This window comes from Armigeres subalbatus, chromosome 3 (genome assembly GCF_024139115.2).
Source record: "Armigeres subalbatus isolate Guangzhou_Male chromosome 3, GZ_Asu_2, whole genome shotgun sequence".
Taxonomy (NCBI): domain Eukaryota; kingdom Metazoa; phylum Arthropoda; class Insecta; order Diptera; family Culicidae; genus Armigeres; species Armigeres subalbatus.
Window position 1 is genome coordinate 169,042,965 of NC_085141.1, and position 23,976 is coordinate 169,066,940.

The following is a 23,976-nucleotide window of genomic DNA, read 5'->3' on the forward strand; positions in this document are numbered from 1 at the left end:
ATGTCCAAAATAACTGGGATAGGCAAATTTTGGGCATAATTAGATATGTTGTAACTATGTCAAATATTATCCGATTTGGACAATTCAGGGATGCCTAAACTAGAAATTTAATGTAGTTTCACCATATGTTCATGGAACCGACCATGGCCATCGGATACCGGAGATATTCCGGGTTTTTCGAAGGTAGGTTCAGAACCGTAAATTTGTGGTGGGTATTAGGATAGGTGGTGGTTAGAAACAGAATAATATTAGTAACCACAAATAAAGTAGGGCTCTTTCTGATTGAAACCATATGTTGAAATTCGAAATCGGACCAGAATCAAGTGAGATATGGCCATTTGTTTAGAATCGGTGCCGTTCGGGAGTTTAAAAGGGACCAGGTCACAAATTTATTTGTATCAAGTTCTTTGACCGATCTTCCATTATGAATACATTCCTGAAGTCTTCTATCACGTCTAAAATGGAAAACTAACCAAAAAGACGGATTCTGAGTTCGCTGGGGTGCCCCCGGGGAACCCGTAGAGGGGACATTTCAGTTTTGGCACCAAAGCTAGCCATTCGACGGTTCGTTTTTCATGGTTTTCTATCAGGAAGCGAGATATGAGTATAAAATGGACCATTGATGGCTATGACCGCTTCCGGGACCTACGGATTGTCCCCGGGGAACCCGTAGAAGGGGACATTTCTGTTTTAGCGCCAAAACTGGTCGTTCGACGGATCGTTTTTCATGGTTTTCTATCAGGAAGCGAGGTATGAGTATAAAATGGACCATTGACGGCTTTGACCACTTCCGGGACCTACGGATTGTCCCCGAGGAACCCGTAGAGGGGACATTTCTGTTTTAGCGCCAAAACTGGTCATTCGACGGTTCGTTTTTCATGGTTTTCTATCAGGAAGCGAGGTATGAGTGTAAAATGGACAATTGATAGCTTTGACCGCTTCCGGGACCTACGGATTGTCCCCGGGGAACCCGTAGAAGGGGACATTCCAGTTTTAGCGCCAAAACTGGTCGTTCGACGGATCGTTTTTCATGGTTTTCTATCAGGAAGCGAGGTATGAGTATAAAATGGACCATTGACGGCTTTGACCGCTTCCGGGACCTACGGATTGTCCCCGGGGAACCCGTAGAAGGGGACATTTCTGTTTTAGTGCCAAAACTGGTCATTCGACGGTTCGTTTTTCATGGTTTTCTATCAGGAAGCGAGGTATGAGTATTAAATGGACAATTGATAGCTTTGACCGCTTCCAGGATTTACGGATTGTCCACAGGGAACCCGTAGAAGGGGACATTCCAGTTTCATCGCCAAAACTGGTTGTTCGACGGATCGTTTTTCATGGTTTTCTATCAGGAAGCGAGGTATGAGTATAAAATGGACCATTGACGGCTTTGACCGCTTCCGAGACTTACGGATTGTCCCCGGGGAACCCGTAGATCGGGACATTTCTGTTTTAGCGCCAAAACGGGTTAATCGACGGTTCGTTTTTCATGGTTTTTTATCAGGAAGCGAGGTATGCGTATAAAATGGACAATTGACGGCTTTGACCGTTTCCGGAACCTACGGATTTGTCCCCGGGGAACCGTCGAATGACCAGTTTTGGCGCTAAAACTGGAATGTCCCCTTCTACAGGATCCCCCGGGTACAATCCGTAGGTCCCGGAAGCGGTCAAAGCCGTCAATGGTCCATTTTATACTCATACCTCGCTTCCTGATAGAAAACCATGAAAAACGAACCGTCGAACGACCAGTTTTGGCGCTAAAACAGAAGTGTCCTCTTCTACGGGTTCCCCGGGGACAATCCATAGGTCTCGGAAGCGGTCAAAGCCGTCAATTGTCCATTTTATACTCATACCTCGCTTCCTGATAAAAAAAAACATGAAAAACGATCCGTCGAACGACCAGTTTTGGTGCTAAAACTGGAATGTCCCCTTCTACGGGTTCCCCGGGGACAATCCGTAGGTCCTGGAAGCGGTCAAAGCTATCAATTGTCCATTTAATTTTCGAAAAACCCGGAATATCTCCGGTATCCGATGGCCATGGTCGGTTCCATGAACATATGGTGAAACTACATTAAATTTCTAGTTCAGGCATCCCTGAATTGTCCAAATCGGATAATATTTGACATAGTTACAACATATCTAATTATGCCCAAAATTTGCCTATCCCAGTTATTTTGGTTATTATCCCAGTTATTTTGGACATCCCCTGTATTAAGTTTGAAGAATTCATGGAATCCGTAAGAAATTGGATGTCCAGAAAATCTGTAACAGATTCGAAAATTATCGGAAGACAAAGATTTAACAAATTTTTCTCAGATAGCATATCAGGGCAGTCGGTATCTCCCTTTACAATTGATTGTCTCGCGTTAAATGGTTCTATTTTCAGAAAGGGGCAACGTTCCACGTACGGTGGCTTGTTCATCGGGTTACGCCATATGTGCACATTCTTCATATGGTTCCTATTCAGGCGATCCAACTGGCATAGAATGCGCTCAATGTGTAAGCATTTGACTCCAGAACTTTCCGAACAGTAGAGGGTTCTGAGACATGAATGATGTTGCACTTTTCGACACTAAGTAACAACAAATTAGGCGAACATCAATCCACGAAGGTACGCACCATATTTTGGAGCTCCAAGCAGTTCTGTCGTATTTTAATGTTTTTTAAATTTCTGTAATATCTGCACACAGCGCACTCTAGCTTTCACCTACTCAGTGACTGAGTAAAATTGTATTGCCATCTCTTTTCTTCGCACGGAATTTTAACTCAATTTCCGTCAAAAGCAGGATTACTCAAAGTTTTGAGTTGTCCTGCTTTTGACGGAAATTGAGTAAATTTTCCATGGGATAGAAAGAGAGAGCAATACAATTTTACTCAGTCACTGAGTAGGTGATAGTTAGCGTGCGAGACATCGTTTATAAATATCGAGAAAAGCAGTGGAGCATGGTTACTGCGCTGCGGAATTCCCGAACTGTTAAAGGTTTTGCAGGATATTTATCGATCCTATCGAAACTAACTTATGAAACGCCGAGTTTCTGCAGTTCAGCGAGGATAGCATGGTCCACTATATTGAATGTCGCCTTCAGATCCATATATTCAGCATCAATCTCGCTTTCAGATTCATATACACCCCGACTCCATATAAAAAGTAAAAAATGGGCAAAACCGGCATCGATGTAGTTTTAACAGCCTCAAGGAAACAGTGACTCCTGTAAAAAAAATCAAGCAGCATTGAACAGGCGCACAAAAATGACATTCCGCGATAATTTAGGATATCTTGTTTGTCTTCTTCCGTGTAGAAAGGATTTGTAAGATCTACGGATTCAAAAATATTTAAAGATATTCTGAAGAACTTAGTTTATGCTGGCCGAAAAGAGCTGAGGTCTAGATTGTGAAACATTTCATTTTTTTTAATTCAAAGACTTTAGTGTATGTAATTGTTTCTATAAAATCGAATAGTAAGCATCATACTGGGTGTAATATGTCAATAGGAGAGAAATCTCTTGTGAAACGATTTGATATGTTTTAATTTATATAATGCATAAGGTGTCACTTAAATATATCACGATATACGTCGATAGTTAGAGCTGTATCGAAAATTGAACAGTTGGTTTACCGATTTTTAACAGTGCCTGGCGAAATTCAATTTTTTAATAGATTGGCGCTCCATTGGTTGGACAAAATTTTAAAAAGTACGTCGATCGATTGATACCAAAATTCTCAACATCGGGTGGAATACGGCTAAGTTATTGGCTTATACTTCCTGACCACTTTTAGTGACGGTCTCAAATTTGAATCTGTAGAATGACCCCCTATCTTCCCGAAGGACGTAATCCTACGTCAAAAAAGGGTTAGGGACAAAAGGTCGAAAGGAAATAAGGTCGAAAGACAAAAGGTCGAAAGAGAGATGGTCGAAGGGACAAACGGTCGACCTTCTGTCCTTTTCGACGTTTTGTCTTTGCGACCTTTTGTCCTTTCCACCTTTTGTCATTTCGACCATTTGTCATTCGGCCTTTTTTCCTTTCGAAATTTTGTAGTAGATTCGTCAAAAAAATGACTATCCAGATTTTCGCACACGGTAATGGCGGCTTTGTAGCTCTCCTTGTACTTATTTGACATCTGGCTTGGGTTTGATATTCCGTTTTCCTCCTGTTCAAGGATGAGGGGAAAAGGTAATCGAAATGTCAAACCCAAGAAGTACGGGGACGGATACACTTTTAAATCAACAGAGCCGCCATTAACGTGCGCGAGAAGCTGGATAGCATTTTACATAGTTTTCGTCGAACGATCGTGTCTTGTACACAACCCCTGATTTTTTAGTACTTTTTGCACGACAAAGGCACCAACACCGCTAGGTGGGTTAATCAGGGTTTTTCCTTCAAGAACATTCATCCATAAGAATATCGCCCGAAACCAAACCGATTACATGCCAATGACTCAATTATGCAACTTTCAATGCTTCATATTCAACACCACTCCACTACCACTACCGAACCCGTGTATACTGACAGGAACCATTTGCTTCATCCTATAAATAGTTAGATCGTAAGTTAAGTTCTCGCTGACTCCCTTTTAAAAGGCATACACGCATCTTATACGATATGTCAGCCAACACTGTTAATATCGATGTCTTCCGTAAACCCGATCGTTGTACAATGGTCCCGCTCCTCTGCACCCTGTCTTTTTTTCAATCGCTCCCTCGTGTGCTGTGTTGAACAGTTAACTCAAGAGTGCAACCTTCACCTATGGTTTCGACCAGTTTAGCATGTCAAACATCAAGTCTTATTAATAAATTCGTCAGATACTGAAGAAATGAAACGAAAGCATAGATTGAAGTCTAGCTTTCACAATGTTCTTGATCAACGACATTGATATTGAGAAAAGCCAATACAACTCATGTTGTCATCTCATAATGAAGAATCCTAGAGGCAAAAGGACATAAAAAGTAAGAGGAAGGAACTCTAGACAAGAAAGTGAATATTAAACTTTCATAACTATATCATTTATTTACCGATACAAAAACTTTTAAATATTACATCTAGGATTTCCTCCGTTTCAATGGTTCCCGTTATTTTACCAATGCACCTCACTGCATTTCGAAGATGCTGGGTGGCAATGGCCAAATCTGGGCTCGACCCTTGATTTAAATACGTATCATACTTCTCCAAATAAACGATGCATGCTTTCAAGTGATGCCGATATCTCTGCTGACTAATGTTCGGGGCTTCTTTGCTTGGATTTCCACACAGTTGTTTGAGGTTTTCTGTTAATTGTGCCAGAACATCCTGTAGGCCTTCTCCCGTTTGGCATGACAGAAAGCTTAGACTTTCATCTTGTCTAAGGACTGCTTTTGTTTCATTGTTCAATAAATCCACTTTGTTCACTACCCTCAATAGACAGGAATCTCGAAGAATGCTTTTGTTGAAACCAAGCGAAGAAACATAGTGATCAATATAATTGTCAAATCGTCTATCAGCAACGTTGAGATAATTTTGCACATTTTCAGCATCGATAACCAAAATGATAAGATCGGCTTCTTTCAAATAGTCTTTGGCTCTCAATATACCCTCCTGCTCAATAATATCGCTCGTATTCAGCCTTAATCCTGCCGTATCAGCCAATATCACCGGGTATCCACCTATATCATGATGACTTTCTATTATGTCTCTTGTTGTTCCCGCGACATTCGTTACGATAGAAACCTTCCGATTACTGAGCGTATTGACGAAACTGCTTTTTCCGACGTTGGGAGCTCCGACGATAACTGTTCGAACTCCGGATCTAAGCCTTTCTCCGCGCCTGAAGTCGTTCAGATGAACTCTAATATCGGCGATTATTTTGATAACATCCGATCTCACCGAATCAAGTACTCCATCGTCTACATCCTGGTCTTCGGCGAAATCAATGTAAGCCTCCACGCCGGCGATACATTTCAGTAGTCGACTCCTGAACTGGTTGTAGATCTTAGATAACTCACCATTGGCCTGAAGCATCGCTTGTTTCCGTTGAGCTTCGGTTTCGGCATCGATCAGGTCTGCTATACCTTCCACCTCGGTTAGGTCCACTTTACCTGCATAGAACGCTCGCTTCGTGAATTCTCCCGGTTCAGCCAAACGTACACCCTCTATGGACTCCAAACTGTCGTACATGGCACTCACGACAGCTACCCCACCATGGACATGAAACTCCACCGAATCTTCTCCTGTGAAACTGTTGGGACCTGTGGAATAATAAAAGTTTACGATTATAATAAGTTTGATCTAATAGTGAGCTAACTTTGTCAGTAATCTTCTCTATAAATAAAAATGAAATGGTCTGTGTTCGTATCCGCATAACTCGAAAATGACTGGATGGATTATCTTCATTCCTTCAGAAAGTATGTTTGTTATTGTTTCCGACGGGTTTATATGATATTTCCACATGCAAAATTACGAGTTAGGTTGAGTAAATCATGAAAAACTAAAATTAGGATTCGTATGGAAATTTCACATGACCAGTGCACGCGCATTTTCGCCTACTATGCAGGACAACGTCTGCCGGGTCAACTAGTTAATAATTGTTTGGCTCCCACGATTTCGAAAGGCTGATCAATGAGCTCGCAAAAAATCATTTTTTTAAGTCGAAAACAATTTGAACCCAGGGAGAAATAAATCTTACCCTTTTAATTTTTGTATATTCTCAAAAAGTAGCGTATCGTGAGAGGCTTCAATCACAAGCTGATACAAGAACTGAACATTATTTGTCTCAAATGGCAAATAAATGGAAACGTGGCGTTTTATCGAAGCTTTTCCAATGGGAGACAGCGAGGAGCTTCTTGAAAATATCTTTTGTTAGTTAGAAAGATTAGGTCAATTAGGTCTTATATGTAATACGATAACTCTACGGTCAGGCTATTAGTATCCAAGTTTTTCCGACTCGCACCCATGCCCCCTGTGGGCAGCAGGGACTATGTCCAAGGGCTTGACGATCCCTCCCCAGGCCATCTGCGAGTTGCGGCGCCTGCCTAGGATGTGGTGGGGTTTGACAGTGGGCCCAGTTGAACCTCTATAAAAAGCTGCATGTATCCGCAAGTAGGTTCCGCCAAAGCGACCGTGTGCCGCTCAAAGCGCACAAGCCCAAGTCCTGGTGTTAGGTGGGACGCTAAGCAGCCCTGACACGACGGCCCTCCGACGAGACAGGAGGTTTGCGCAGGCCCAATAAGCCGCCTTTAAAAACAACTATTACAAACGACATAGAAGATAATGCGGCTCGATACAATCGGCAACGACCTAGGCGACGAATAAAGGATCACGATTGGAAGCTTGGAACATGGAACTGCAAGTTGCTAGGATAGGCGACAGGATAATCTACGATGAATTACATCCCCGCAACTTTGATGTCGTAGCGCTGCAGAAAATCTGCTGGACAGGACAGAAAGTGTGGAAAAGCGGGCATCGAGCGGCTACCTTCTACCAAAGCTGTGGCACCACCAACAAGCTGGGAACCGGCTTCATAGTGCTGGGAAAGATGCGCCAACGCGTGATTGGGTGGCAGCCAATCAACGCAAGGATGTGCAAGCAGAGGATAAAAGGCCGTTTCTTCAACTATAGCATCATCAACGTGCACTGCCCACACGAAGGGAGATCCGACGACGAAAAAGAAGCGTTCTATGCGCAGCTGGAGCAGACATATGATGGATGCCCACTGTGGGACGTCTAAATCGTCATCGGTGACATGAACGCTCAGGTAGGAAGGGAGGAAATGTATAGACCGGTCAGACCTGATAGTCTGCATACCGTATCGAACGCCAACGGCCAACGATGCATAAACTTTGCAGCCTCCCGCGGAATGGTAGTCCGAAGCACTTTCTTCCCCCGCAAGAATATCCACAAGGCCACATGGAAATCACCTAATCAAGTAACGGAAAACCAAATCGACCACGTTCTAATCGACGGTAAATTCTTCTCCGACATCACGAACGTACGCACTCACCGCAGTGCGAATATTGAATCCGACCAGTACCTCGTTGCAGTATGCCTGCGCTCAAAACTCTCGACGGTGATCAACACGCGTCGGAGTCGTCCGCCGCGGCTAAACATTGGGCGGCTGCAAGATGGTAGACTAACCCAAGACTACGCGCAGCAGCTGGAACTGGCACTCCCAACGGAAGAGCAGCTAGGCGCAGCATCTCTTGAAGATGGCTGGAGAGATATTCGATCCGCCATTGGAAGCACCGCAACCGCTGCACTAGGCACGGTGGCTCTGGATCAGAGAAACGACTGGTATGATGGCGAATGTGAGCAGTTAGTTGAGGAGAAGAATGCAGCATGGGCGATATTGCTGCAACACCGCACGAGGGCGAACGAGGCACGATACAAACAGGCGCGGAACAGACAAAACTCGATGTTCCGGAGGAAAAAGCGCCAGCAGAAAGATCGAGACCGTGAAGAGACGGAGGAACTGTACCGCGCTAATAACACACGAAAGTTCTATGAGAAGTTGAACCGTTCACGTAAGGGCCACGTGCCACAGCCCGATATGTGTAAGGACATAAACGGGAACCTTCTTACAAACGAGCATGAGGTGATCCAAAGATGGCGGCAGCACTACGAAGAGCACCTGAATGGCGATATGCCAGACAACGGTGGCGGTATGGTAATGCTCATTTATTACCGCCACCACCATCGGATCCCAGCTCGAAAACTGAAACAAATAATGAGGACTATCAATCAGGTTGCCGTATGTTAGGATCAATGAAAGTCTGGCGTGCTGATTGGACAGAGTATGATTTGCGTTAACATCGACGCACTCAGCAGATGAAAGCGAGGGACAAGGCTATCAAGCGAAAAAAGCAAATTAAATACCAACGCACCAAAAATATGAATTGCGGTTCTCAAGGCAAATCTAATCGACACATCGAAAAACACCATGATCGTAATTTTTATAATAACAGCAACACATACCCAAGAAATGCAACCCAGCGCAATGTGTTAAATAACTAGAGAACCATGTATGACAAGAAGAACCATACTTCGAATCTTCCTTTGGACAGAGAGTTACTAGCTGCAGCAAAGCTACAATTTTCGGGACCACCACAACCTCCCTTTGGACCAATAATTAACTTCCAGAGGGGTGAAGTAATGAACCCTTACCCTACTGAAGAACGGCCAACATTCTCAAATCGGACAAATGCATCTGCAAACCGCTGTTCATGTCAGTGTTTTTGCCGGAACTGACGCATTCCATAGAAGAAGAAAATAGGATTACTTTTACATGTAATTGTTCTACTAAGTATGACGATGGCGAAAATAACACTACTAATGAGATAATCAATAACAAAGTAATAAATAGCTGCAATAAGGAGATATCGGTATACTGTCAGAATTTTAACAGGATGAGAAGCGCTGTTAAAATAACCGAAATTCAGAATAAAGTTTTGAGTTCTTCTTACTCAGTGATTTTAGCGACTGAAACAAGTTGGGATGATAGTGTGAAAAACGAAGAAGTTTTTGGTAATAGTTATAACGTTTATAGAGATGACCAAGACTACCAACGGTCTGGAAAAAAAATCAGGAGGTGGTGTCTTAAACGCGGTATCTACAATATACAATTCAGAAATTATCAAGACAAGTAAATTCAAAGAATTTGAACAAGTGTGGGTGAAAGTGCAAATTTCAGACGAAACTCACGTTTTTGCTTCAGTTTACATTCCTCCAAATAATGCTCGCAGGGACGTATATGATAATTTTTTTGGTATTGTCGAGGATGTTTTATCTAACATACCTCCTGAAGTAAAGGTGCATATATATGGTGATTTTAACCAACGAAATATAGATTTCATACCGGACACTGATAATGAGAGCATTTTACTTCCAGTTATTGGGGAAAATGAGCTATTGCACTTCATATTCGATAAAATTGCTAACTTAGGACTTAATCAAATCAATCATGTGAAAAATCTCCAAAATTGTTATTTAGATCTATTGTTGACAAACTGTTACGAAGATTTTTGCGTTAGTGAATCATTAACTCCGCTGTGGAGAAATGAAGCATTTCACACAGCAATAGAATTTTCTTTGTTCGTATACGTTAATGATATACCCATCGAGTGTGAGTTTGAAGAAACACTCGACTATCAATCAGCCAACTATGAGAACATAAAACAAAAATTGAAGAATATCAACTGGCAAGCAGTTTTAAGGAATCGAATGTAGATAAAGCGACAGAAATATTTTATAGCACATTGTACAAAATAATAATGGAGGAAGTACCAGTTAAAAGACGAAGAAGTCATGCTGTATCGAAAAATCCAACTTGGTTTACAAGAGAAATAAAAATCTAAAAAATCGTAAGCAGAAAGCACATAAAAACTACAAGAAACACAATTATAACCAACATTTAGAGGAATATCTTGATATTTGTGATCAGTTGAACTCTGCTATAAACACTGCATACCATGATTATAAATTATAATGCTCGGATGCTGATGGGAATCTTTCTCTGAATAGCTAATTTTTCAGAAACAAGCTAATTTTTCTTCCACTCATTTCATTAAGTATGATAGAGTGAATATGAGAGATAACTCTTTAGTCTTCAAACTTTTTCGGTAATAAAAAATTATGCTATATGTTGAAAACTGATATCACTGCTAACTAACTTATCAAATCCTAGGGGGGCTAATTTGTTTCTAGGGAGGGCTAAGCCCCCCTAGTCCCCCCCTTATTTACGCCAATGATTATAATTCAAAAACAGAGCGCGAAATAAAAACCAGTCCAAAACATTTTTTTCAGCTATGTGAACACTAAATTAAAATCTGTTAATTTCTCATCAAAACTTTATTTAGATGGTAGAATAGGCAACAATTCTGAGGAAATATGTAATCTGTTTGCTGATTTTTTTCAAGAAGTGTACACCACACACTCAGAAACAGACAGAGACTTTTTTGATTTTTACCCAGAGTTCTTAAATGACGTTGGCGTCAATCACATAAACGTGCATGACATTAGTGATGCCTTGAAACATCTGGATGCATCTAAGGGCTCTGGGCCTGATGGGATACCTCCAGTGTTTATTGAAACTCTAGCAATTGAACTCACATCCCCATTGTTCTGGATTTTCAACAAGTCGCTGGAATCTGGATGTTTCCCTAAAACATGGAGAGATTCATTTCTAGTTCCAATATTTAAATCGGGTGCAAAATCAAACGTCCGTAACTACCGCGGTATTGCCCTTATATCGTGCATACCTAAATTGTTCGAAGCAATTGTTAATGAAAAAATGTTCGTCCAAATTAAAAATCGAATCACTTCTATGCAGCACGGCTTTTACAAAGGTTGTTCAACAGCCACAAATCTAACAGAATTTGTTAATTATTCTTTAGAAGCTATGGATGGGGGTCATTATGTAGAAGCTTTGTACACAGATTTCAGCAAAGCATTTGATCGCGTTGATACACCCATGCTTCTGTTCAAATTGCAGAAGATGGGAATTCAACCTAAACTTCTTTAATGGCTTGACTCGTATTCAACCGGTCGTGTTCAAATAGTAAGATTCAAAACAAAAACATCAGACTCTATAAAAGCTTCTTCTGGAGTTCCGCAAGGATCTCATTTAGGACCCTTACCTTTCATATTATTTGTGAATGATCTCCCCTTCGTTCTTAATAAATTGAAAGTCTCAATTTACGCAGATGACATGAAACTGTTTTTAAAAATTAAAACTGCCGAGGACATCGTAACATTCAAAGCCGAAATACTGATATTCCACACATGGTGTAACAAAAGCCTTCTACAATTAAATATCAAAAAGAGCAATTTAATAACCTTTAGTAGAAAACGAAATATCAACGAAGCGTAAATATCAGTTTTGACAATCAAAGTGTAGCAAGGTGTGATAGAGTAAGAGACCTGGGAGTAATATTGGATTCAAAACTCACATTCATTGATCATTATAACACAATTGTAAGCAAATCCAATAACATGTTAAGTTTCATAAAACGATTTTGTTACAATTTCCAGGACCAATACACCATAAAGACATTATATACTGCTTACGTAAGGCCAATTTTAGAATATTGTAGCATAGTTTGGTCCCCTTTCTCAACTACACATGCAGATAGATACACGGTGGTGATGGCGTACATTGTAGTTTGTTTTTGCCGTGCTGTGTTAATTAGTATTAATTTCGTGTGAAATTGGTGAAGTGCCGCGGGAAAAGTTGTTTTAACGTGTGCCCATAAGTGGATAATATCAGGATAAGTAGGAGATAAATCATCTCCATAGCTTGTTACTGTTTATTTTGTGTTTTATTTCTCGCCACAGCGGCAATTAACGAAAGCCGAACAGGCTAATTCGTGGGCCAGCTGTGGTTGATTTTTTTTATTGTTTTTCGATCGTCTCTCTGTGTGTATTTGCATGCAGCGCGTCCACTGCTGTGTAAAGGCATAAGCAATGGAGTGCTACAAATGCAAAGTGGGGATAGCGATCAACGCGTTTCCCTTGCTCTGCTTCCAATGCGAGCGATATTGCCATGCGCACTGTAGCTCGGTGGATAACAAAGCAGCAGCAAGATTGATCACGGAGAACGTTAATGTGTTTTTCAAGTGTGACGAATGCCTGTCCAGCCTGCATTGCGGCGAGCAGAGTAAGTTGCTTCTGGATGCCAAAATGATGGAAGAAGGTATGAAGAATATTTCTTCTCTATCTGAATCTATCATTGACATTCGAAATCAACTTACTGCTCAGATTGGCATCGCGTTAAAGAACGGGATGGATGAAATTGTCCAAAATGTAAATGCTTCAATAAAAGGACTTGAATTATTGGTTAATAGTAAAAATGGAATCTATGACTAGTTCATTTTTCAATTTAATGCGGATAAAGGTAAAATAGCTGCAATGAAAAAACGCAGGACTCGTCAAGATTGGTTCAATCGGAATCATCTTCTAGTGCGCGTAAAAACGGAAAATTAGTAATAAGGATGATATTGTAGTTAATTCGAATGACGATGTTTTTGATGACGATGCTCAATTCGTTACGGTTGTCGGGAAAACAAAAAAAAAGTGCTAGTAAAGTGCCTAAAATTGGGAAGCCAAAAGATCGTAAGACTCGTCCTGTCATTGTGGTTAAGCCGAAGCAGTCAGATCAGAGTAGTGATAGATCCAAAGGTACACAAAATTAGTAACTTTAGGAACGGGAAAGATGGCTCCATTATTGTTGAGTGTGCAACTGGTTATAATATAGATGAAGTGAAAAATGGCATGCAAAACGAATTGGGTGAAAACTATACTGCTGTTGTCCCAACATCGGTGCCAAGATTAAAAGTGTTGGGTATGAGCGATAAATATTCCTCCGATGACTTCATTGACTTTCTCAAAAGTCATAATGAAGACATCGCTATTAATGATGTGAGAGTAATTAATGTTTACGAAAATCCTCGCTTCAAATACAAGCAGTTCAATGCCGTGATTGAAGTAGATAAGGATACATATAGTTGTTTGTTGACCGCGAGAAAAGTAAATGTAAGGTTTGATCGGTGCCTTGTTAAACCCGCGATTAATGTTTTGAGATGCTTCCAATGTGGAGAATTCAGTCACATGAGTACAGAATGTAAAACCCACATTGCGTGCTCTAAGTGCAGCGATAGTCACAAAACTTCTGAGTGCACGTCAACTGTATTGAAATGCGTTAATTGTTTAACAATGAACCGGGAGCGTAATATGAAGTTGGACGTCAATCATCCAGCATTTAGTACTGAGTGTAAGATCTACAAGAAATTGTTTGATCAAAAGAAAAGCGGTTTGCGTTTCAATGAATAGCAACCAAGTTCCAGTAGTAATGTGAACCAATTAGATGTTTTGTATTTAAATATTGCTGGTTTGTCTACAAACTACGTAGCTCTACGTACGATTGTAGAAGAAAACGTCCATTTTTGGTATTATTAGCAGAAACACATATTGTAGACTATGAAGCATCTGATCAGTACAGCATTCCGGGATATAAAGTCGCTGCTTGTTTATCACATTCAAGACACACTGGCGGAGTTGCTATTTATGTCAAAGAATCGGTTCACTTCATGCTTCAATTGAACGAGGCTTGTGAAGGAAATTGGTTCTTGGGCATTACAGTTGTACGTGGCATGAAGAATGGTAATTATGGTGTTTTATATCATTCGCCAAGTTCAAGTGACCAGCGTTTTATTGAAATTTTAGAGAACTGGTTTGAAATGTTTGTCGATTTAAGTAAACTGAATGTAATAGCTGGTGATTTTAATATCAATTGGTGTGACGACAATTCGAATCATTTGAAGCGTCTGACTGAGTTTTATAATTTGAAACAAAAGGTTGTCGATTACACGCGAATTTCCCGACACAGTAGAACTATAATTGATCATGTTTATTCTAATGTTGACTCTGTAAACTCAGTTACAGATACTTGTTTGAAAGTAACCGATCATGAAACTTTAGTGATAAATGTAGAAACTTTTAATAGACTTGATGATTTTGTTAAATTAAAGTGTTGGAGGAAATATTCGAAACAAGCTGTTTCGAATCTTGTTGCGAGAAACGAGGATTTTCAAGTAATTTCCGGGAACTTAGATCAGAAAGCAGCTGTTCTAACGAACGTTCTGAAATCGAGTACCAATAAGTTAATTGAAGAAAAATTTGTATCTTTGAATAACTCGAACAGCTGGTACAATTTAGACCTGTTGCGTCTCAAACGCAAAAGAGATAAATTGTACAAGAGATTTGCGAAGACGTAGTCATAATAATTGGAATAGGTACAAGATCGCGCATGGAACACATATTCACAATCGTTGAAAACAACACGTTGTGAATATATTCAGAGGAAAATTGATCAGCATCAGAATAACAGCAGGGAGTTATGGAAAATTTTAAAATCTTTGTTAAAACCCAATTGTTCCAAGCCGCGGTCCATAACTTTCAATGGCACAATAGAACAGTCGGAACAAACAATTGCTTGTAATTTCAATAGATATTTCATCGATAGTGTTTTATCAATCAATCAATCTATTGATTTGGTTGATGAACCCGATGAAATTAAACAGCCGGTTAATAGTAGATGTAGGTTCGAGTGTTTTCGCCCAATTACAATTGATGAACTTAAAAACATATGCTTTTCATTAGGTAAAACGGCTGGAGTTGATAACGTTAACGCTAGAGTTCTACAAGATTGTTTTCATGTCATTGGACACAAACTGCTGGACCTCATAAATGAATCACTGAGAACCGGGCACGTGCCGCAGGTATGGAAGGAATCTCTTGTGATTCCTATTCAAAAGTTGCTGGAACGATTAAAGCCGAAGAGTTTCGTCCCATCAACATGTTGCACACATTAGAAAAAATATTAGAACTTGTTGTCAAAGGCCAGTTAGTTACATATTTGAATAGTAATAACTAATAGTAATAGCTTATACAAGAACAATCGGGATATCGAGAAGGACATTCTTGTGAAACCGCATTGAACTTGGTGTTAGCCAAATGGAAAGAGAACATGGAGCGTAAAGATACTATCATTGCTGTATTTTTGGATCTTAAACGTGCATTTGAGACAATTTCTAGGCCTTTATTTTTGAAAAAAAAGCGCTTTGGAATTTCGGGTTCTGCATATGAATGGTTTAGAAGCTATTTGTCTGACAGAACTCAAAAGACTGCTTTTAATGATTGTGTTTCAAATCCTATGGAAAATAATCTTGGTGTTCCACAAGGAAGTGTATTAGGGCCCGTTTTATTTATTATGTATATTAATGACATGGGACGGTTTTACGATTTTGTAATATAAATCTATTCGCGGATGACACCGTATTATTCATTGCAGCTAGAACTATCGAAGATGCAGTTTCACGCTTGAATACAGATTTGCGTTCTTTAAGTAGATGGTTGAAGTACAAACAGTTGAAATTGAATGTAAGCAAAACTAAATACATGGTAATTTCGCGAAATCGAGTCATTGGTAATGTTTCCGTTCAAATTGATGATGAAACACTTGATCGCGTTCGGGAAATTAAATATCTTGGCGTGATTATTGATGATAAATTGAAATTTGATTCTCATATCAACAATGTCATCAAGAAAATAGCCAAGAAGTATGGAATTTTATGTCGATTATAAACGAATTAACTGTTGCGAGTAAAATACAGTTGTACAAGTCAATCATCTCTCCTCACTTGGTCTTTTGTGCTTCCATTTTATTTCTAGCTAATGAAACACAAATATCGAGGCGTTTTGGAATAAAGTAATGCGTTTGATTTTGAGATGTAATAGATTCACTTCCTCCTCCTTTTTGTTGGACGCTTTACAATGGTTATCAGTGAAGCAGAGAATTGTTTATTTGACTATGGTGTTCAGTTTTGAAATAATAAATAGATTGCTGCCACGATATTTGTGTAATCGAATTGAAAGAGGAAGTGACATTCATGGATATAATACTAGAAACGCGGAAGAAATAAGAACACCTTATTTTTTGCATGGTGCTTCACAAAATTCATTGTTTTATAAAGGAATAAATGTTTTCAATTCGATGCCTGCACACATCAAGCGAGCAAGTACACTATCACAGTTCAAGAGACTTTGCATTTCACACGTGAAAACTGTTTTTAAACAGCTATTTATTTAAGTTTTTATTATTGACTAATTGTGTATCTTGACGAAGTTTGTGATAACGGATATTTTTGTTTGGACGAATGTAAATGATTTGTTATTTCATTAGGGCGCTTATAGACTATATTGTTCGCCTCGATGATGATGATGGTATTTTATTTGTTGATGTGTTTTAACTTTTATTCTTTATGTGTAGTCTACGAAAGTTTGAGAATCGCGCGCGTAATACAGGTATAAATGACTTTTTGTATTTATCACTACAATTTGAAATATTTAAAACTGTTTGAAAGATACTACAGAAAAGTAGGGAGCTCTCAGATAGAACGCGATTTTCTCGAAGCTTTTGGTATCTACGGAGAGGTAACACAAGTTTTGAATGTTGTCGAGCTTTGTACAGCAAATTGATTGGTACTAGCGAGAATGGTTTGAGTACGCGCTTCCTGACGAAACTTTTGGCATCATGCGAGAGGTATCACAAGTTTTGTATTTGTATCGGACTCGCTGTATCACTGATGATGCTTGCGAACATCTGCAGTAGAACTCAACGGTTCTTTTTACTTATTTATATTTTTTGCTGGAAAGCGATGATAATTTGTATTGTTGTTTATATCTGTGAAAATAATCGGATCGTTTATTGTTTTGCAAAATCTGATTAAATTGATCACAATTAAATATCTTATAGATAAATCGTCTAGCTCAAACCTTTGTGAGGGTATGTGGCGGGACCATCATCATCATCATAGAATAGAGTCAGTTCAAAAACAATTTTTATTATATGCACTTCGCAAGTAAGGGTGGGTCGTATTTCCATTGCCACCATATGTAGCTCGTTGCAAGCTTATTGATATTCAAACACTGAAAGTGCGTCGTGACTTTGCCATGGTATCTTTTATAAACAATATTGTCTCCCAAAGAATTGACTCCCCACAGCTATTATCAGAACTGAACTTTTATATACCGTCACGACAACTGCGATATCGACAAATATTCTCCGTAAACTATCATCGAATAAACTATGCCAAATATGGACCTTTGAATCAGATGATGCTCACTTTTATTAAATATTGTAATAATATTGATTTAACTATGTCAAAAATGCAACTAAAACACTTCTTTACACGTATCTTAAGTTAATGGCACTCTATTAGAACCTAAGAACATTATATAATATTTCAAAGAACTATTATTAGTTAAGGCTACCAATGTAACTAGGTCTACAAAATTGATTGACGACAATAAATACCTACATAAATAAATAAATAATGAACCTAGGAGCACGCGTGCAGGACATGCGACTTCCGGCTCCGAATCTCCAGGATATCCAGGTGGAGATCGGCCGGCTGAAAAACAACAAAGGTCAACAACAAGTTGACCAACCACCAGGAGAGCTGTTTAAACATGGTGGTGAGGCACTGGCTAGAGCGCTGCACTGGGTGATTACCAAGGTTTGGGAGGATGAGGTTCTTTGTTTATTCTTTCTTTGTTCATTTGTATACATTCATCTAACACTTTTTTTATCTTTTATTCTTTTATCTTTTATTGAAAGGGAAAAGCCAGCGGGAGTGGAGTTCAGAATGAATTTCAGTCCTTCTCCCGTAGGCATAAAACTTTGGTGGTCTTAATGAACAATTGGCTTAATATACTTCTGCCGCAGGAGTGGATGGAAGGTGTCGTGTGTCCCATCTACAAAAAGGGCGATAATTGCTGAACGCCGCCTACAAGGTACTCTCCCAAATTTTATGCCGCCGACTAACACGAATTGCAAGAGAGTTCGTGGGGCAGTACCAGGCGGGATTTATGGGTGAACGCTCTACCACAGACCAGGTGTTCGCCATACGTCAGGTATTGCAGAAATGCCGCGAGTACAGCGTGCCCACACATCATCTATTTATCGACTTCAAAGCCGCATATGATACAATCGATCGGGACCAGCTATGGCAGCTAATGCACGAAAACGGATTTCCGGATAAACTAATACAGTTGATCAAGGCGACGGTGTATCGGGTGATGTGCGTAGTTCGAGTTTCAGGGGCATTCTCGAGTCCCTTCGAAACGCGTAGAGGGTTACGGCAAGGTGATGGTCTTTCGTGTCTGCTATTCAACATCGCTTTGGAAGGAGTAATACGAAGGGCAGGGATTGTCACGAGTGGTACGATTTTCACGAAGTTCGTCCTGTTATTTGGTTTCGCCGACGACTTTGATATCATGGCACGTAACTTTGAGAGGATGGAGGAAGCCTACATCAGACTGAAAAGCGAAGCTAAACGGATTGGACTAGTCATCAACACGTCGAAGTACATGACAGGAAGAGGCTCAAGAGAGGTCAATGTAAGCCACCCACCACGAGTTTCTATCGGTGGTGACGAAATCGAGGTGGTTTAAGAATTCGTGTACTTGGGCTCACTGGTGACCTCCGATAACGATACCAGCAGAGAAATTCGGAGGCGCATAGTGGCTGGAAATCGTACGTACTTTGGACTCCGTAAGACGCTCCGATCGAATAGAGTTCGCCGCCGTACCAAACTGACAATCTACAAAACGCTTATAAGACCGGTAGTTCTCTACGGACACGAGACCTGGACGATGCTCGTGGAGGACCAACGCGCACTGGGAGTTTTTGAAAGGTGTGTTGCGTACCATCTATGGTGGGGTGCAGATGGCGGACGGTACGTGGAGGAGGCGAATGAACCACGAGTTGCATCAGCTGTTGGGAGAACCATCCATCGTTCACACCGCGAAAATCGGAAGACTGCGGTGGGCCGGGCACGTGGCCAGAATTTCGGACAGTAATCCGGTGAAAATGGTTCTCGACAACAATCCGACGGGAACAAGAAGGCGAGGTGCACAGCGGGCAAGGTGGATCGATCAGGTGGAGGACGATTTGCGGACCCTCCGCAGACTGCGTGGTTGGCGGAGTGCAGCCATGGACCGAGCTGAATGGAGAACACTTTTATGTGCATCACAGGCCACTCCGGCCTCAGTCAGACAAATTTGCGTCAATTTTAAACAATAAGACAATTTGAAGCAAAACGACTTGATGGCTATATGGCGCATTTAGAAAATCGAATGTGCTAATCACTAGCAATTAAACCTATTGGGCCTTGCTTGCTCCTGGATCACTCATGTAGTACCGTTTGCATTGGGATGTAAACAGTGGTCTTCGCTTAATAGGAGTTGTACTATGTACTACGGTGTGAGTCAGTTTGTCGACGACAAAATCATTGAGAATACAAAAAAATACGACATTCTACGGTGAACTGGTTAGAATAAGGTCTTCTTCTTATTGGCATTACATCCCCACACTGGACAGAGCCGCCTCGCAGCTTATTGTTCATTAAGCTCTTCCACAGTTATTAACTGCGAGGTTTCTAAGGCAAGTTACCATTTTTGCATTCGTATATCATGAGGCTAACACGATGATACTGTTATGCCCAGGGAAGTTGAGACAATTTCCAATCCGAAAATTGCCTAGACCGGCACCGGGAATCGAACCCAGCCACCCTCAGCGTGGTCTTGCTTTGTAGCCGCGCGTCTTACCGCACTTACCATAATACGCATGTAAACCTCAATGACATTCACTTTTGGTTTTGTTTATCCTATTACATATTCATAAAAAGGTTTTAGCTCTAAAAAGTAATAAAAAAAATATTTTCGAGGTTGTTGCCAAAATCGGGAAGAAAATGTTGCCAAAAACGGGTGTTGCCAAAATCGGGGGTAGACAAAAACGGGTGTTGCCAAAATCGGGATGGGACTGTAGTAATTAATAAAGAGCATATTTTGTATTATTTTGTTATTGTTTATTGCTATTACTGATTTCTTTATTGATTGAGTTCATTCAAAAGACACCACCGTTATCAATGTTATTTCAAAACGATTGTTTGTTCAAACGTCGTACGTCAATCTCACAAAGCCCTTAATCATCCGAAATATGAATTTGAACGGTTCTCTTTATCATCTCGCGAAACCCGTAATCTGAATAGTATATGTGGACAAATTTGAGATTAGTAAGCAAAAACTGATCTTTGTCATAATTTAATCGATTAAGCGATCATCGACAAAACCTTATACCTATGAATAGTCAAATCAAGGAATATGTAGCCGAAAGTGAATGAGTACAATTCAATGCTTGTTCAAAGGCTCTTCATTCTAAATGGAACGAGTAACCCTACAAGCAGGGTTATTTGATGATTTTCGAACTGTAACTTTCAAGCTCAATTTAAGTTCAAGTCGACCCTGAGAATCAGTAATATAACGAAATTCACTAAACTATACCAGCGGTGCCCGATTTTGCTGAATTCGATAAAAAATTATTCATATTCCCACGCTCGGTAATGGCGACTAATCGTTCACAGCAAATAATTTTGAAAATTCAACGACGTGTAAAATTGCAGCTGATCCAACAAACGAATGAACATTCGATATTCAATTGAATTTGATCGAATTTTACAATCAAGCACAGTTTGGAATCATTTTAATTTGGAGGAACACTAATATCGATTGAATTTCGCGTTTATTTGCATGCTCCAAATATGTGCATGAGGATACATTTAAAATCACAACATATTTAATATTTATATCTGTGTTCTTAAAATCAATCGGTTAGTATATTTTTTGAAACTAGCAGGAAAACTCAATGGCAAAAGGTCTTCTCCCTTTCCCTAATCCAGAAACGAAATTTGACGACCACCAGAATTACCTACAATGAATGATGGATTTTACCAAACATTTAAGCTGCCATTACTGAGGTTGAAAAGCTGGATACACTTGAAATAAATATCGTAGTTCTGTGGAGCATCATTGAAATCAGCAGGACTGTCCGGTGAATAACTTCACAAATTCTCAACGATTTTGGAAAAAAACAACAGAACTATTGGAAATAACACAGAAAATCTGTGAAATAGTTACCGAACAATTCTGCTGTTGAGATTGCGGTGAAATTCACCAAAATCTGTAGAATGAGTTAAATTAAATTAAATTCTCAGTGTCAGTGAGTGAGATTTGTAGGATATTGATACCATTGCCTGTTCACACTCACTTTTAGCAATGAAAACCGAAAATGGTTTTCAGCAAGCAAACAGGGATAAAGTAAACCTCTATTCTCACCGAAACGCTGCTCGTAGTGAGCTGGCTAACAATATTCTTGCTTTGTCTTTCTGACTGAAAGGCATCATCATAGGCAGGGCTTACAAGGCTAACTAGAGACCCACTGCTCGGTATCAGAGTGATCAATTTTCTCCCACCGATCTATTTGTTCCGAATTATGAATGAATAACTAAAGCTCACCTGGAAACCACAGGACCAAGCCTTTATCAATCATCTCCGCCGTCCTGGAGTGGTATATCTTACGAAGAACAGCCATCCGAGGCTCAAGAGCTTTGGCATGTTTGAGTTTACACCGCAGCACATCCCGGCAAGCATCACCTGACAACCGAAGAACTGCGACACCACATTTTCCGGTACCTTCAAAACGAATAAATTCCATTTAGTCCATTTACCTGACGCAACAAATTACACCATCGGAACCTGAAGATAATCCAAATATTGTGGCCCTGCTGGAGGAATACCATCGTTGTATACATCGGAACGTTTTCAACTTAGCTTGCAAAAGCATTTTACGCAGGGTACGGTGCGATGTTTTGGTTGTTTGATTTTGTTTATGTTTTGTTTGATTTTGTTTATTTTGTGTATGCATTCGGTTTGTTTATGTGGTCGGTCGACTATCCCCATGACAACGCTGACAAACTGCAAGATATACAATAATTATGTCAATGCTTTTCGTTACAATTGTGCTACAATTGTGTGCTACAATCCATGATTTATGATCTCATTTTGGATTATTTGAATTGTTTGTAATGTAATAAGGTTAAATCTTACAGACTGATAGATTCTTCTTACGATTCTGTAGCGACATTTTAGATTCAACAAATTGAACGCATGCGCTTAGCTTGTCATGTATTATAGTTTTGATTCCAATTAGATTTGGTTGGATGTACAATTAGAATTACTTTGTCAGAACCAAATGAACTTGAACGCCTTATCTATGAAATCATACATGCATTGTTAATATTCCTATTCAATTCCAACTAAATCAATGAATTTTGATTTTTTTGACGTAGGCTTACGATTCAAATTTGTGACCGTCACGAAAAGTGGTCAGGAAGTATGGGCTAATAACTTAGCCGTCTTCCAACCGATTTTGGAGATTTTGGTAGCAATAGAGCACCGAACTCTTTAAGATTTTGCCCAACTATTAAATTAATATGTCAGTACGATCTGTGACAAACGTCGCGAATAAATTCAAATGAAATCAATTTTTTCTGCCTAATTTGATTTGATCTTATAAGAATAGTCATTGAAGGTAATGAAGTTTTGGCTGAGATTGCTGTATGAAACATCATGTCACTCACTGCATTAATAAATACTATATAGCAAGGACTCGCTCCTCTTGCAGCTTGGACACAGTCATTATAACAGCACGCTAAACATTGTCAACACAAATATCTTGCAGATCGTTTTATTTATCCGCGTGTTTTATTGTGACTAACAAAATTCAATTTATATTTAGATTGTGCTTTTTACAACGGTGCGAGTTCCGGAAGGTTAAGAAGACTGGAAATATAACTGGAGCTGAAAAACGATTTTCTCAATAAATTTGAGAAGAACTCGGTCCCGTAACCAAGATTTTTGAAAATTGAATCAAAAACTTTAAGAAATCAGGGATTGCTTTTTATAATATTTCAACTGTTCTACAGAAGATTTAAATAATTTGATCAGAGGAATCTAAGATTTTTCCTCATGAACATCGGTAAAAAGTATCATATCATACAACTATAGAAATCAAGCGAGTAACAAACGTCCTTTTGGATTCGACGGATGATATTATAAATTCAGTAGAAAATCGAATTATATCCGCTAATGAAATTGGATTTTTCTCACAATCCATACGTTAGACCTAATTTCGGAAGTAGTGCGCTGTATAGCACATCACCAAATGAAAACAGCGCACCACTTCCGAAGTTAGGTTTAACGTACGAGTTCTGAGAAAAATCCAACTTTGTTAGCGGCCATAATTCGGATTTGCACTGAATTGATAATATAGCATTACCATCTTCATTTAGGGATTGAGCCTGTTACAAATTAACGTTCGTGGCTTAAATCGTTTGGAAAAGTTCGACGAACTTTGCGAATTCGTGCAAAATTTACCGGTGGTGGTCGACGTGTTGATTGTTGGAGAAACATGGATAAAGAAAGATCGGTCTACATTTTACAATATTAGAGGATATGATAGCATACATTCGTGCCGTACTTCGTCTGCTGGAGGACTTTTTGTTTTTGTTAAGAAAGAGTTGAACTATGAAGTGACAGCAAATTCAATTGACGAGGG

General features: G+C 39.8%; 1 protein-coding gene across 2 annotated transcripts; it reads right to left on the reverse strand.

The window, feature by feature from the left end:
• Positions 1 to 4,977: 4,977 nt before the first annotated feature.
• Positions 4,978 to 22,543, reverse strand: LOC134227146 (tRNA modification GTPase GTPBP3, mitochondrial). Of its 2 annotated transcripts, none has more exons than XM_062708447.1 (4): positions 22,467 to 22,543; positions 22,116 to 22,334; positions 21,876 to 22,052; positions 4,978 to 6,217 (listed from the first exon to the last, which is right to left on the reverse strand). In XM_062708447.1, exons 2-4 carry the CDS (start codon positions 22,282 to 22,284, stop codon positions 5,001 to 5,003), a joined length of 1,563 nt encoding a protein of 520 aa, XP_062564431.1. In that variant the 5' UTR covers positions 22,285 to 22,334; positions 22,467 to 22,543; the 3' UTR covers positions 4,978 to 5,000. The 2 variants fall into 2 exon arrangements, with proteins under 2 accessions (XP_062564431.1, XP_062564430.1); XM_062708446.1 differs by lacking the exon at positions 22,467 to 22,543 and adding an exon at positions 22,399 to 22,417.
• Between the last annotated feature and the right edge of the window lie 1,433 nt (positions 22,544 to 23,976).